Source organism: Camelus bactrianus, chromosome 19 (genome assembly GCF_048773025.1).
Source record: "Camelus bactrianus isolate YW-2024 breed Bactrian camel chromosome 19, ASM4877302v1, whole genome shotgun sequence".
Lineage (NCBI taxonomy): Eukaryota > Metazoa > Chordata > Mammalia > Artiodactyla > Camelidae > Camelus > Camelus bactrianus.
The window spans coordinates 22,553,668-22,567,779 of NC_133557.1; the positions used below are offsets into that span (position 1 = coordinate 22,553,668).

General features: G+C 42.6%; 1 protein-coding gene across 5 annotated transcripts in view; it reads left to right on the forward strand.

Annotated features, from left to right (window-relative positions):
• The window catches only part of ARFGEF2 (ARF guanine nucleotide exchange factor 2), an 84,248-nt gene that overhangs the window by 19,611 nt on the left and 50,525 nt on the right, over positions 1-14,112 (forward strand). For 4 of the 5 annotated variants that reach the window (XM_074347398.1, XM_045519318.2, XM_010958628.3 and 1 more), the window contains 5 exons: positions 1,379-1,525; positions 2,466-2,645; positions 2,988-3,222; positions 11,217-11,285; positions 12,927-13,078. In XM_074347398.1, the coding sequence (XP_074203499.1) occupies positions 1,379-1,525; positions 2,466-2,645; positions 2,988-3,222; positions 11,217-11,285; positions 12,927-13,078 (783 nt within the window). The remainder of the gene's footprint in view (positions 1-1,378; positions 1,526-2,465; positions 2,646-2,987; positions 3,223-11,216; positions 11,286-12,926; positions 13,079-14,112) is intronic. The other variant, XM_074347399.1, reaches the window with a different exon arrangement.

The window sequence follows — 14,112 nt, forward strand, 5'->3', positions numbered from 1 at the left end:
TTATGCTCCCAGCCACTGTTTCTCAGTCTGGTTTTCCTTCTCATTGAATGGCAGCGCTTGCGAGGCTAATGATGGGGAAAGCCCTTGAGAAACAGCATCAGGGCTCAGCAGGGCTGTGGGTCTTCCTGTCGCGGTGTGGCGGCACCATGGGTCGCCTCAGGAGCTGTGTCGCTTTGTGCAGGAAGAGGCAAGAATGTGACACACCAGAAACCAAAAAGATAAAGAACAGGGCAGTGTTTGTGATAGACACTGGAAGCAGAGGCTTCCTTTGTATCCTCGACGCCCAGAGGGGTTGTAGCAGATGAGAGGTTCTTTCATCTGGTCACCCATCAGAATAGCCTGGATAGCTTGGGGAAAAACCTCGGCTCCCAGGCTCCACCCCGTAGGCTCTGGTAGAGTAGGTCTACGTTGAGGCGCAGAAATCTATAAGGAGTGCCCTTGGGTGACTCTGAATCTCAGCCTGGCTTAGCCACCATCCTGACCTTTGAGTTCACTCCCGCCTCTCAGATTCTCCAGGGTAAAATCCAGGTCATGAGTGAGGTGGCCCAGGCAGATGGCCCCTGTCCAAACTGACCTGTCACCTGACTGAGAAGGCACAGCCCAAGCAGCCACTCTTCTCTTTAGCCACATGGGTGACATGCAGTTTGATAATGTAGGTGCAGAATTCAGTTAGTGTTTTTCCTTTAATTTTTGGAATAGAAAATATACCGACATGATTCAAGATTCAAAAAGAATGAAAGCAAGCGCTACAAAAATGTCTTAGTCCCGCCCCTGCCCACGCTGCTGCGCTCTCCCTGAGCTCAAGCAAAACGTATTATTAGTCTCTTATGTATCTCTCCATTTGAAAAAAAAAATACTTTTTTTTAAACATCTTTGAGATGTAATTCACATGCATACAGTTCACCCATTTGAGACATACAGTTCAGTGATTTTCCTATATTGTCAGGGTTGCACAGCCATCTCAGCAGTCTCATTACAGGCCATCTTTATCCTCAGAAAGAAGCCCCGTTTTGCTTAACAGCAGTCACTCCCCATTTCCCTCAAATCCCCCCAGCTCCAGGGAGCCGCCAACAACTCTGTCTCTGTGATGTATAGTTTCAACCCCTCCATTGTTTACACAAGTGGTTGTGCACTGGGGGCTGTTCCACACGTGCCTTTTCCACTGGACATTCTTGCACTGTCACGAGGCCCTTCTGCCATCGAGAGTGAGGCGACGTGCTGCTCTCGGGGTGGCTGTGCCCGCCGCACCCCAGGGGAGCAGAGGGATCTGTGGCAACCGGAAGTTAAAGGCAGTGCTCACTGCCTGCCTTTTAGTGTCGTGGGTGGCCTCAGTGCTGGCCAGACACAAACTTCTCATCTCTGTTCTTTCTGTGTTTAGAAACTCATCGCATATGGACACATCACCGGCAACGCCCCCGACAGTGGAGCCCCCGGGAAGCGGCTGATTGACAGGATCGTTGAAACTATTTGCAATTGTTTTCAGGGCCCTCAGACGGATGAAGGAGTTCAGTTACAAATAATTAAGGTATTTCTGTCTATCTGCCCGGTCTGGATTTTGAATGAGAAAGCTCATCCCCCTAGGGGTTTAGATTTCTAATTTACCATGTGTTAGTTGTCTCAGGAGGTGCTGAGCTGGAACAGAAAAATGTAAGCATCACTTAGATCTTTTGTTAAGTGTCAGAATTTATTAGCATGGTCTGAGACAAGAAGAGTGGAACCAGGTGTGGTTTCAAAGTAAACAGCTCCGCTAATAACTACACAAATTGCTGGTGAATTAAATTGACGTGAAATCCTCTGGTCTTTTCCCTTGAAATTCTAGATTTCTGGGCTGCCGTTTCTCAGCAGGTCCTTGTGTTGGTGCTTTCCTGCAATTTGCTCCTGTCCTCTTGTCCTCCTTTCCCATTTCCCTGTTGCATTTCTGCTGCCAAGAGTGGCTTGGCGTGGGGTGGTCTGTCTGTCTGTCTGTCAGAGTACAGATCAGGGTGGGTGTGGTCAACATTTCAAACCTTAAGTCCTGAATTCACTTGGTGAGGGATGGCTTCGTGTTAGCCACACCTTGCCTAAAGCTCCCTTGAAAATCCACCAGGGAACTGGGAAACTGACCGCCTGCCCCCCACCCCATCAAATGTGTATATTTTATGATTAATATAGGTGAGATCAAGCTGGAGCATTTTTCCTCCTGAGAGGAGTGTCTGTATTTTTGGCTTTTTAAAGAGTAAGCGGGTAGAAAGCAACACAACTTAATTACTTAAGATAATTTGGATTTTATGAAGTCAATTATAATTTTTTATCTCAGAGCAGTAGGGAGTTGGCTCTTGGTACTAATCATCCAGTTTAATTTGCAGAGCCATCTTCTTAGACCAAATCAAATAAAAACAGAGCCAAACCCTGTAGAAAAGTTTGGCTGTGATAGGATAGGTGGGGGGTTTGCTCCTGAAGGTGAAGATTGCGGGTTGTTGTTTTAGGCTCTCTTGACGGCAGTGACGTCCCCGCACATTGAAATTCATGAGGGCACGATCCTGCAGACGGTTCGGACATGTTATAATATCTATTTGGCCAGCAAAAATCTCATCAATCAAACCACTGCCAAGGCTACCCTTACTCAGATGCTGAACGTCATTTTCACCCGCATGGAAAACCAAGTGGTGAGTGGTAGCAATTTTCGGTTGCTGGGGCGGAATACCATCCCATACTGTGAACTGTTTCATGTGTGGCCTAGGTGCCTGGTGAAGATTCACTAGCATTTTAAAGTTTATCCCTTCCTCCTCTGCATTCTCTGTTTTTGTTCTTTAAAAAGCAGAGAGAGGATCTAGCATGGGATTTGAAATTTGCATTCAGAATTTGCTTTGAATTTGTTGAAGGAATTTATTTCCTTTTTTAAATTCTCTCCGTTTGGAAATTTTTTATGCAACAAGCTGGTATATTTTCTGTTCCTTATCAAAACCCTAGAGCCATTTAGATTGAATCCCTTTTTTGTTGCCTTTCAGTTGCAGGAGGCCAGAGAATTAGAAAAACCAGTCCAGTCGAAACCCCAGTCCCCTGTGATCCAAGCTGCAGCCGTGTCCCCAAAGTTCAATCATCTGAAGCAGAGCCAGGCACAAAGCAAACCAACAACTCCTGAAAAGACGGAGGTAACCAATGGTGAGCATGCCACAAGTGCTTCTGGCAAAGTGAGCACGGAGAACGGAGATGCGCCCAGAGAAAGAGGCCCATCGCTGTCAGGTACAGCCCGTGCGCTGTCCCCATCCAGCTGGGACAGGGAGTCATCCTGTACCCAAGGGGCAGATGAAGGAGTTGGCTGATGTCATTGCAGGAAACCTCTGACAGCAGCTCTTCTATTTCTGGGCTTTCCCCTTGACTTCCCCTTTGCTTTTCTCTTACAAAACACAGCCAGCAAGGCCTGGTGTCTCAGGCCCCATGGGTACAGTTGGGTAGTTTTCTCTAGATAGTTCCTGGAATAGCTCTAGCTACTGCTGCTTAATTTCAGCTTCAGTGCCATGGGTTCAGCATGGAGCACTTGTCTCCCAGTAGTTAATCATTCGGGTGGGTAGTCACTCAGTGTCAGTCTTACCCTCCCAGAGGAGGACAAAGGCCTCATCTGTCATGTATCCATGGGCTCTCCCACTGCCCAGCAGTTAGTTGCTATTTATGGATGTTCGTGAAAGGATCTAGAAGGTGGGTGGGTGGGTGGATTCATAGAGAAACAGATATATAGATAGCTTTGTTTTCTTCTTCTGAGACCAAATACACTACTTGGTTTTGTGTGCTTTTTTAAATGAAAGAGACATTGCACACCTGATGAATAGTCTGAAAGTAAATAAAGCATGAAGCGTGAAGTCTTGGATTGAGTTGTCATAGAAGATTGTTTCTGAACGTTCACATCTCTCTCTAGGCAATTTGTATGAACCAGATCCTAAATTCATATACTTTTTTAAGAATATACCTTCTTCCCAAGTGATTCTGCCAAATAACTCTTCACTCTCACTGGTAGAAGTGCATACTTCTACATGAAGTATCTGACCCACCTTTATAACTCATCTCATGTCTCCTTCTGCCCCATTATTGGTAATGACTTCTGTTGGTGGCCAGAGGGCCCCATAGTTCAGCAGCTTTTGTTCAACTGTAATTTATCAGAGTGCTTGGCGTCCAATGGGAACAGACCAGGTGTTGCTAGAATGTGGCTCTGTGTCAGTTCGCTGAAGGCAAAGATCAAAGAGAGTTGCCATTAGAACTGTGTATGTCTCAGGGTGAACATAGTTACTCAGTCCCGCTGTCTTGTGTCTTGGAAGGTGCTCAGAAACTCCTGCCCCCACCCTCTGTATCTGTTGTCACCTTTGCCTTATTAACTCTCAGGGCAAGGACCAGGCAGGTTTTTACTGTATTCCTTATCAGGCTGTGGCTAATCAATAATTATTAATATTTAAGCACACTGTAATAAGCGTGGCTGTGCGGATGTGGAAACAGGTCTCTCTGAGCTGCATTAAAGTGCTTCGACTACAGTCCCTTTTATACCTGGCAGCCAAAGTGATCTCTTAAAAGCATGAATTAAATCACTACCCTCCTCTACTTAACCCCTTTGATAATTTCCCATCCTGTCCCACTCAGAGTGAAACCTACGCCCGCCCCGTCCCCAGGGCTTCCAGGACCCTGTGTGGCCTGGCCCCTGCCCATCTCTCTGTCCCCTTCTTACCCTTCCTTTCCCTTGTTTGCTGTGTGATGCGCAGCGGTGTTTCTGGTTCTTGAAAGTGCCCTGCTTGCTCTTGGTGCCTTTGCATGTACTGTCCTTTTCCCGTTCTCCTCTATCTTCAGGTCTCTTGGGTCTAACTCTGAAGCTCCCCATCACTTCTGTCCCATCATCCTCTTTTATTTTCTTCATAGCACTTAATCACTACCTGGAATCACTCAAGAGTTTTGTGTTTACTTGTTCCCAATCCAAGACCTAGGCCACCCTGTTCAGCGTTACGTTCCCAACACCCGGAATGGTTTCTAGCACCCATGGCAGACACTCAGTAAATATATATTTTTTTTAAATGAGTGGGGGAAAAATTAATTTCTAGAATGCAGCTTTGCAGAAACACAGTAACTTAAAATTCTGCTCCAAGATAGAATGCTCTACACTTAGTATATTGCTGTGGATTTTGTTGCCAGTACTTGGTGCCCTCCGTGACGCTTCTCCCAGGATGTGGGAATCAGATTGTTTCTAAGAATCAAATCGCAAACCTACAAATGGTAGGTCAGAATGGAGGTGCACTGTCACCATTAAAAAAAGTGACCAGCTTCCAGTTCTCCAGATGTGGCCCTTAAGAAAGAATGAGTCCTTCAGGAGGATGGGTTGAGGAGCCTGGGAAGCCTGGGAGGAAGACAGCCTGAGAGGCAGGTGGTGGAGGTGCCGGCCCAGGGGACACAGGGTCCTGGGTCTGAGTCCAGGCGAGAGGCTGGGCTCTGGAGCCTCAGTGACAGACAGCACGTCCAGCTCTCCTGCGGGCTCCATCGTGTAGGAATCGCCATCACGTGGCCACCCCAGACTAGCCAGTCACTGTGCCAGGCATGGTGCTGGCTAACTGGGCACTCCACACACATTGTCCTGTTTCACTGGGAACCGTCCCCTGGCCTTCTTGGGATAAGTTGCCTCCCAGTGAAATTCGTGTAGATGACAATTCACTGACAGACCAGAGCATCTTTTTCCCCTTAGCAGTTTTTCATCCCAAATTGATAAATCAACAATTTGTCAGTCTTATCAACCTGTCCAAGAAGTGGATCAGATCGCTCTTTGTAAACTCACAAAATGAGATTTTGAGCCTGCGCCTTGGTACCTTATGTGAATTTTGGGGCCTGGCCTGAAACCTTCCCTGGAGACCACACCCTGTTTTCCATTCATACCCCTTCTGATGGCCCAGCTCTTCTTGTCAATTTCTTAAAAAAAAAAAAAAAAAAGCTTTATTGAAATACAATCCACACTGCCTAAAGTGACCCATTTAAAATATACAGTTCAGTTCTTAGTATCTTCACAGCGTTGCACAGCAATCACCACAATCAATTTTAGGACAGTTTTATCACACCCAAAAGAAACCTTGTACCCACGAACAGTCACTTCCCAGTTTCTTTTGAGTTCATTTTGAAGATCCTGACTTTTTAACTCCCAACATTAGACTTTAGCATTTTCACATTTATAGAGCCAATAAGTAGCTGTTGTAGGTGCACAGTTACCTATGTGTTCACGGATTTTTTAGCTGCCTTTTTTCTTCTTGCATCCCATTCTTTAAGGGAAAAACAACCCAACTCTTAAATATTATGAACTAGAGAACATGCGTCTTCCCTCAGTCAGTTGTGGAGGTTCTGATCCGACACCCTCAGTTCAGATCATGACTCCACCACTCGGTAGCTGTGTGACCATGAGCAAAATCTTTAACCTCTCTGAGCCTCAATTTCTTCATCTTTAAAATGAGAATACCACTTGTACTTACAGGTTTGTGAGAATTAATAACAGTGTCTGGCACTCAGGGCTCTATAAGTATTTGCTGATACTACCTTTAAGATTAGTTTCAGCTTAAAAAAATGAGCTAGTTTAGAGAAAAATTAGATATTTCATATGGTAGTCAGATACGAGGGTGGCAGGAACAAGGCAGCAGCATAACATGAGCCTGTTGCCCATGTTAGCAACACCAATCCTCTGTTTTAGGAATTTTATTATTTTTGTTGACAAAAAAATAAGTCTCAGACTAACACTTTATAAAAACAAAATGTACCCACAGGTCCCCCTTCTTTCTGACTTGTTTTTGACACAGTCTGCTTTATAGGGAGGCTTTTCAACTCATTGCTTTACAGTATTTTTATTAGCTGTGTAATGTACATTTATTTGGGGACAATGAGTTGCCCAATGTATTTCTTACTGTTGAGGAACCATACTGGTGTGTGGCCAGAATGTGACAACAAACAGCTTTGTGCCCTGCTTTTTCCCTTTAGTTTTCTTACATACGACCAAATGCTTGGATGCTGGACATAACCAAACCGTAGTTTTTAGGAAACTGGAGTATGTCATATTTTATTGTTATCACGTGCTCACACTTGTCCTTTCCAACTCCAGGTCTCCCTTCTGCCCCTTTGCTTTTTCCCTAGCACCATGGCAGAGAGTATTATTTATTTAGTTATTATCCCAGCTAGAGTATAAGCACCTTGAGGATAAAGATCTTTGATTGATTGGTTGTTATTTTTTTTAACTGAAGTATTGTTGACTTACAATCTTATAATTGGTTTCAGGAGTACAACGTAGTGATTTGATATTTTTATAGATTATGCACCATACAAAATTATCACAATATTATTGACTGTATTTTCTGTGCTGTACTTTGTGTCCCTGTGACTTACTTATTTTATTTTATAACTGGTAATTTGTACCTTTTAATCCCCTTTACCTATCTTGCCCAAACCCCTTTCCTCCCTTCTAGTAATGGCTAATTTTCTGAATCTGTGAGTCTGTTTCTGTTTTGCTATATTTGTTCATTTGTTTTATTTTTATTTTCCACATATAAATGAAAACATGCAATATTTGTCTTTCTCTGACTTACTTCACTGGCATAATACCCTCTAGGTCCATCCATGTTATCACAAATGGCAAAATTTCCTTTTTATGGCCGAGTGGTATTCCTCTGTGCGTGTGTGTGTGCACGCGCGCGTGCACGCATGCAACATACCTTCTTTATCCATTCATCTGTTGATGGGCACTTGAGTTGCTTCCATATCTTGACTATTGTGAATAATGCTGCAATGAACATTGGGGTGCATGTGTCTTTTCTAATTAGTGTTTTTGTTTTCTTCAGATGAATACTCAGGAGTGGGGCTGCTGGAGCATATGGTAGATCTATTACTAATTTTTTGAGGGACCTCCGTGCTGTTTTCCATAGCGACTGCACCAATTTACATTCCCACCAACAGTGTACAAGGGTTCCTTTTTCCCCATATTCTCACCAACACTTGTTAGTCCTTGCCTGCCTGTATTTCCTGACTTTCCTAGTAGAAAGGTGGCCATGAGACCAAGTTCTAGCCGATGAGCGGCCAGCCTAAGTAACTGGGGATGGCACAGGCTTCCAGGAAGGCTCCTTACTAAGGGGTGTGACTCAGCTGAGAGCCCTGTTCCTACCCCCTTCTCCTTCTTCCTGCCTGGAACAAAATGGCAACATAAAGGAACCATAAGGTGACCCTGAGGATGGGAGTTACATGCTAAGGAATCTGAGATGGGCTTTCCCGTGTCTCTGTTTTCTGTCTGGTGAAATAGGGACCATGAGGGTTGGGGGTATGTGGGCTCATAAGATGCACTCACTCCATTCAGTCAACAAATGGACTGCCTGTGTTTAGCACTGATACAGGTATTTGGAATATATCACTGTTTAGAACAAAGATCGTTCATCAAAAAGATGCTCACAGCTAATTCAGAAGTTTTAGAAAGCAGTGCATCGGCACAGCAGAGGAAACAACAGAGAGAAAATGCAACCTGTGGACTGGGAGAAAATACTTGCAAACTGTACCTCTGATAAGGGGATAACATCCAAAATAGCTCAGAAACTCATACAACTCGATAGCAAAAAATAAGTAAATAACCCCATTGAAAACTGAGTAAAGGACCTGAATAGACAGTTCTCAAAAGAAGCCATACAAATAGCCAGGAGACAATTAAAACGGTGCTCAGCTTCACTAATAATCAGGAAAATAGAAATGAGAACCATGATGAGATACCACCTCGCTCCTATTAGGATGACTGTTGTCAGAAAGATGAGTTGTTAAGGATGGAGAGAAAAGAGAACCCTTGTACCCTGTTGGTAGGAATGTAAATTGGTGCAGCTGTTACAGAAAACAGTACGAGGTTCCTCAAAAAATTAAAAGTAGATCTACTTTATGATCCAGCAATCCTATTTTTGAATATATAGCCAAAGGGAATGAAATCAGGGTCTTGAAGAGAGAATCTAAACCTCCCCATGTTCGTTTCAGTGCTACTCACAATAGCCAAGATATGGAAACAGCCTAAGCATCTGTCAAAATGATGAATGGGTAAAGAAAATGTGTTTTATACACACACACACACACACACACACACACACACACACACGCACGCACAATGGAATATTATTCAGCCTTTAAAAAGAAGGAAATCCTGCCATTTGTAACAACATGAATGGACCTGGAGGGCATTATGCTAAGTGAAAGAAGCCAGTTACAAAAAAGACAAGTACTGCATGATTCCACTTACATGAGGTGTACCTCGAGTAGTCAGATTCTTAGAGACAGAGTGAGAATGGTGGTTGGGGAAATGGGAAGATGTTTGTCAGGGGTACAAAGTTTCAGTTATGCAAGATGAGTAAGTTCTGGAGAGCCAGTGTACAACAGTGCGACCATAGTTAACAGTACTATGCTGGGTACTTGAAATGTGCTGAATGTAGATCTTAAGTGTTCTCACCACCAAAAAAAAAAAAAAAAGAGGAAAAGGAAAAATATAAAACTGTGAGGCAACGGATGTGCTAATTGGCTTTTTGTAGTGATTATTTTATAATGTATACATATATCAAATCATCAAGTTATACACCTTAGATATATAGATATATAAAAGTCTTGCCAGTTATACCTCACTGAAGTTTGCGGGCGGGAGAAGCGTGTGTAGACTAAACAGTGCATACCTGCAGACCAGGTGTACCCAGCGGCCACCGCTTTACAGCCTCTGATCTAACTCACCAAGCCTGCAGCAACTCTGATAAAATGTATTCATAAAGCTGATACTTCTTGGGTGTTGAATGTGTACAAGGGACTTTGGAATGTATAACAGAGATTAGAAACTGTTGTCATAATTCTGTTAAATCATAGCATCAAAGAATGTTGGAATTGGAAAGGAGCTTGGAAATATCTAGTTACGTGTTTACCAGATCGTGGTTTGGACGGGATGATTTTAGAAGACTCGTAGGTGAATGGTTTTTATTTGAATAGTTACACATTTGTTTTAGCATGCATTCAGAAAATATAATTGGCATATGAAACCTGTGGTTTTGTAAACATTAATTATTGCTTAAGACGAGGTAAAGAGCTTTGTTAAATATATATATGTAATAAAGTAAGTGGTGCACGAACATGGCAGAAATTCGAAAAGTTGTATAAGAGTGACTAAAGCATGGGTGACACTGATCTCGACTAAATCATCTCATTTGGAAGAAGAGACAGGTTTAGAAGATTTTGACTGTGGCTGCAGGCTTTTCTAACTTCCATTCAAGTAGTTTTTTGCCTTCTAAGAAAAGCATATAACATCAGTATTTTTCATGTAAATTTGCTTACTCATAAAAATAGTTACGATGGTTTTATTTGTCAGTTAGACCTCAGTAAAGCTGGGGGTGGGGGCAGGGAATAACTAAATAGTTATGGTGGGTTAAGTGCTCAATGTAAATGAAAATATTTCATGCTGCTTCTCTAGGACCTAGAGGACCAAGCACAGAACCCATAAAAATAGTGGCTTGATTGAAAATACTCATTAAAGAAGAGCTTAAAGGGTTATTTTGGTTTTGTTTATTTAACATGATGGCCTTTTTGTCCATGATGTTTTATAAATCAGTGATGTTTACTTCTAAAAATCTAGTCAAGTGCTGTTTGCTAGTTCTCCTAGAACTAGTTTTCTACAAAAACAAAAAACAAACAAGCAAAAAAACCTGGTACTGAATCTCTTCCACTTAAACAGTTAACATTTTACAGAACAATTCAATTTAAAATTTAGTAAATTCTCAACTGTCACATTAGAAATCTCACGCTAAGTTTTGGGTTTACAGTGTGGGAAAATGAAGCAGCAGAAGGCACGTTATTTACCAAGGCTCTGGAACTCGAGGGGAAGGGGCGAGACAAAGCTTCACTTTTGTTCTGCCAGAAACCATGACTGGATAAAATCCAGCTCCTGCCTCCAACCCGGGGGTGGTGGAGAGGGCCCTGGGCTGAGCAGCTGTGACTCAGGAAGGAAGAGGGTCTGAGTGTTCCACAAAGGGAAGACAGAGTCATAGCAGATGCTGCCCACGAGTTTGCAGAGTTTGCAGGGCATGATCAGATTTGGCTTTGGAGAGTGCTTCTTTGCACCCTTGCCTTCTGAAATGTGACTCTAGAGAACGTTGACTTAATCTCCTTCTCCATCTTCCTTTGTTTTCCCTGGAAATGCCCACGTGTATGTGTTCGCATTTGTATTTGGTGTTTGTGTGTAGGGACCGAAGATGGAGCCCAGGAGGTGGTGAAGGAGATCTTAGAAGATGTGGTCACATCTGCTGTTAAAGGTAAGAACCAAGAACCCAGCCTTTCCTCCTACTCATTCCTCCACAAAAGTCCTCAGCCAGACGTTTTAGTGGAGGAGTGTCCTCCAGGGAGCTCATGGGAACTGAGTCTGTCCATCTTTCATATGTAATTCAGAAATTACTTGTTAGTGATGGATTTTATTCCCACTCGGTTTGGGTTCAAGAAACACAGTCTGACAGTGTTAGGGTTGAGTTCTCCACATGGAGACACAGAGGACTGTTTCCGTATCATCCAGGTTTTTCTAGGAGTGGGCAGTGAGCCCTGAGGTGGTGAATTTCCATGGCCAGCCATTGATGTGTCCAGGAGACAGGTCCCATGTCAGCAGGTATCAGAAGCACAGGGAAGCTTTGTTTGTTTTGTTGGACTTTGTTCATAACTCCCTCAGTTTTTGGTGTGGCTTCACTGGATTTAAACTTGTAGAGCTCAAAATGTCTACTAGATGATTTTGTTTGTTTGTTTGTTTTTACCCAAAATCTCAGGTCAGTGCTTATGTGTTGAACACTCAGCTCCAGTGCCAAAAAACTATTAATGGGATCAGAAATTGATAAATTAGTGGTTGCAATCAACATATTTTAAATGAAAGAGAATAAAATGAAAATAAAATACAAACTGAAGGCATTGCATATAGTAATGTTAAGCATTGTTTTGTGAAATGTGTGTTTCAATGATGTATTTATATGTGCACATGTATACTGGGTCATAATTTTTAAAATGTGTTTCTTACTGAGGATCAGGTCAGAGAAATTTGACCCACTGCTCTCAGCCCTATCTTTTTGTTAATTTAAGGTACCACCAAGCTATATACATAAATTTCATTATTTGTTTAACTCTGTAAAAATGTCTTTAAAATAGAATAATTTTATTTCATACTCAGATTTTTTTTTCTGGGGCCCTCATAAGAAGTCCTCATGTAATGAATACTTGCCTGTCTTGTTCCCTGCAGTATCCCTCAGCCCCTAGCACCGAGCTTGGCACGTAATAGGCACCTAATAAATATTTGTCAAATGAATGTCTGCCTCGAAAACTGTTATGGAAGATTGTGCTTACTAAGTTGTTTGGTGTCCCTTGTATGTATAAAGATCCACGTGGTAGATTCCTCATACAGCTCAGCTGTTCTGCTAATCATCAGATAGGCTTTCTTTATTTAATTTAATTCTTTGTCTTTTCCTTTTCCACATGGCTGCTAGGAAGCTCAAGCCTATATTTTTTCCCCAGTGACTAAGGTTTTCTATCATAACTGTCAGATTCTTTTCATTTACATAACTCTTGTTCTTTAACCCCTATATTAAGAGCCCTTTAAAAAAAAATCTGTGCTTTTTATGTTTAGTTATTTCTAATCTTCTTTGAAAGTAGGTAGGGGTACGCAGGGCTGCTGTATTGCACAATTCTGGAAGCATCACTGACCTGGTCCACAATATGAACAAAGGCACCTGGGAGTGGGGCTGTGGGTAGTAGACATGCAAAGCCAAAGCACTGCTTTGGCCAAACCTTTTTCAAAATTATGTCAGTCACAAGGCAGTGGTGCAGGGAAGGGGGAAAAGCAGTTGCTAGTTCTTCCTGGTCTCAGGCCAGCTTATAGGGTAAGTACTAACTTGGTGATGACTTTTGCATTGTATTTTAAGAAGCAGCACAAAAGCATGGTCTGACAGAGCCGGAGAGGGTCCTGGGCGAACTGGAGTGCCAGGAACGTGCTGTTCCCCCAGCAGCTGATGAAAACTCACAGACCAATGGGATAGCAGATGACAGGCAGTCCCTGTCGTCGGCGGATAATCTGGTATGTTGGTGATCCTCTATCAGATGCATTTCGATTTGCTTTTTTAGAAAATGCAGAATTAAATCTCTATCAGAAGAAGTGAGGGAAAACCAGCAGGCCCTGTTCAGTAATTTTGTCACACCGTCCCGGCCTGATAGTCTGTGTTAGTTGGTTCCGTTCTTGAAACACGCTGATGGTGGGTGGTATATAACATTGTTGTTAAACCCTGTTTATTCAGACTGTTTAAAACTTATATATCTCCTGCCCTTATTCTTTTCTCCCAAAATGGTACACATTCATTATAGAAAAATAAGAAAATATTGAGAAGGAAAGATAAGGAGATAAAACTCATCCCTAATCTTCTGACCCAGAGGTAACTCCTCGGTAACATCTCACCTTTATCCATCTAGATTTTTCTCTCCCTCTCTTATTTATTTACCACTTAAATGTAATAATACAACATACATGCTGTTTTATAACCTGCTTTTTCAACTTAACGTATATTATGAACATCCTTTCAGGCCCCCATGTCTGCTACGTTATTTTTTTTTAAACAGCTTTGTTGTCTTGAAAATATAAACAATCAAAACAGAACAAAATATGATATTAACATCCCATCTGAACCCACTCTCTCTCTACACCTTTTCACCAGTGTTTCTCTACCTTTTAAATTATCCCCCCACCACACACACACACAGGAGCTTTTTTATGTATTTCTTTTTCCTAATCACCACCCCCGTTCACAAAACTTTAAAGCCACTGATAACCTAGGTAGCTGTTTATGTACTGTATGTATATCTGTGCTTTATACCTAAAAAGAATAAGATTTTTTTTCCACATACCCGCTGCCAGGAACCAATTTTTGCCCCTGTCTTAGTCTGTTTAGGCTGCTATAACAGAATGCCGTAGACCGGGTGAATCGTAAACAACAGAAACGCATTTGTCACAGTTCTGGGGCTGAGAAGTCTAAGGTCAAGGTACCAGCAGTTTCAGTGTCTGCTGAGAGCCTGTTCCTGGTTCATAGACACCTGGCTTCCTGCTCTGTCCTCACGTGG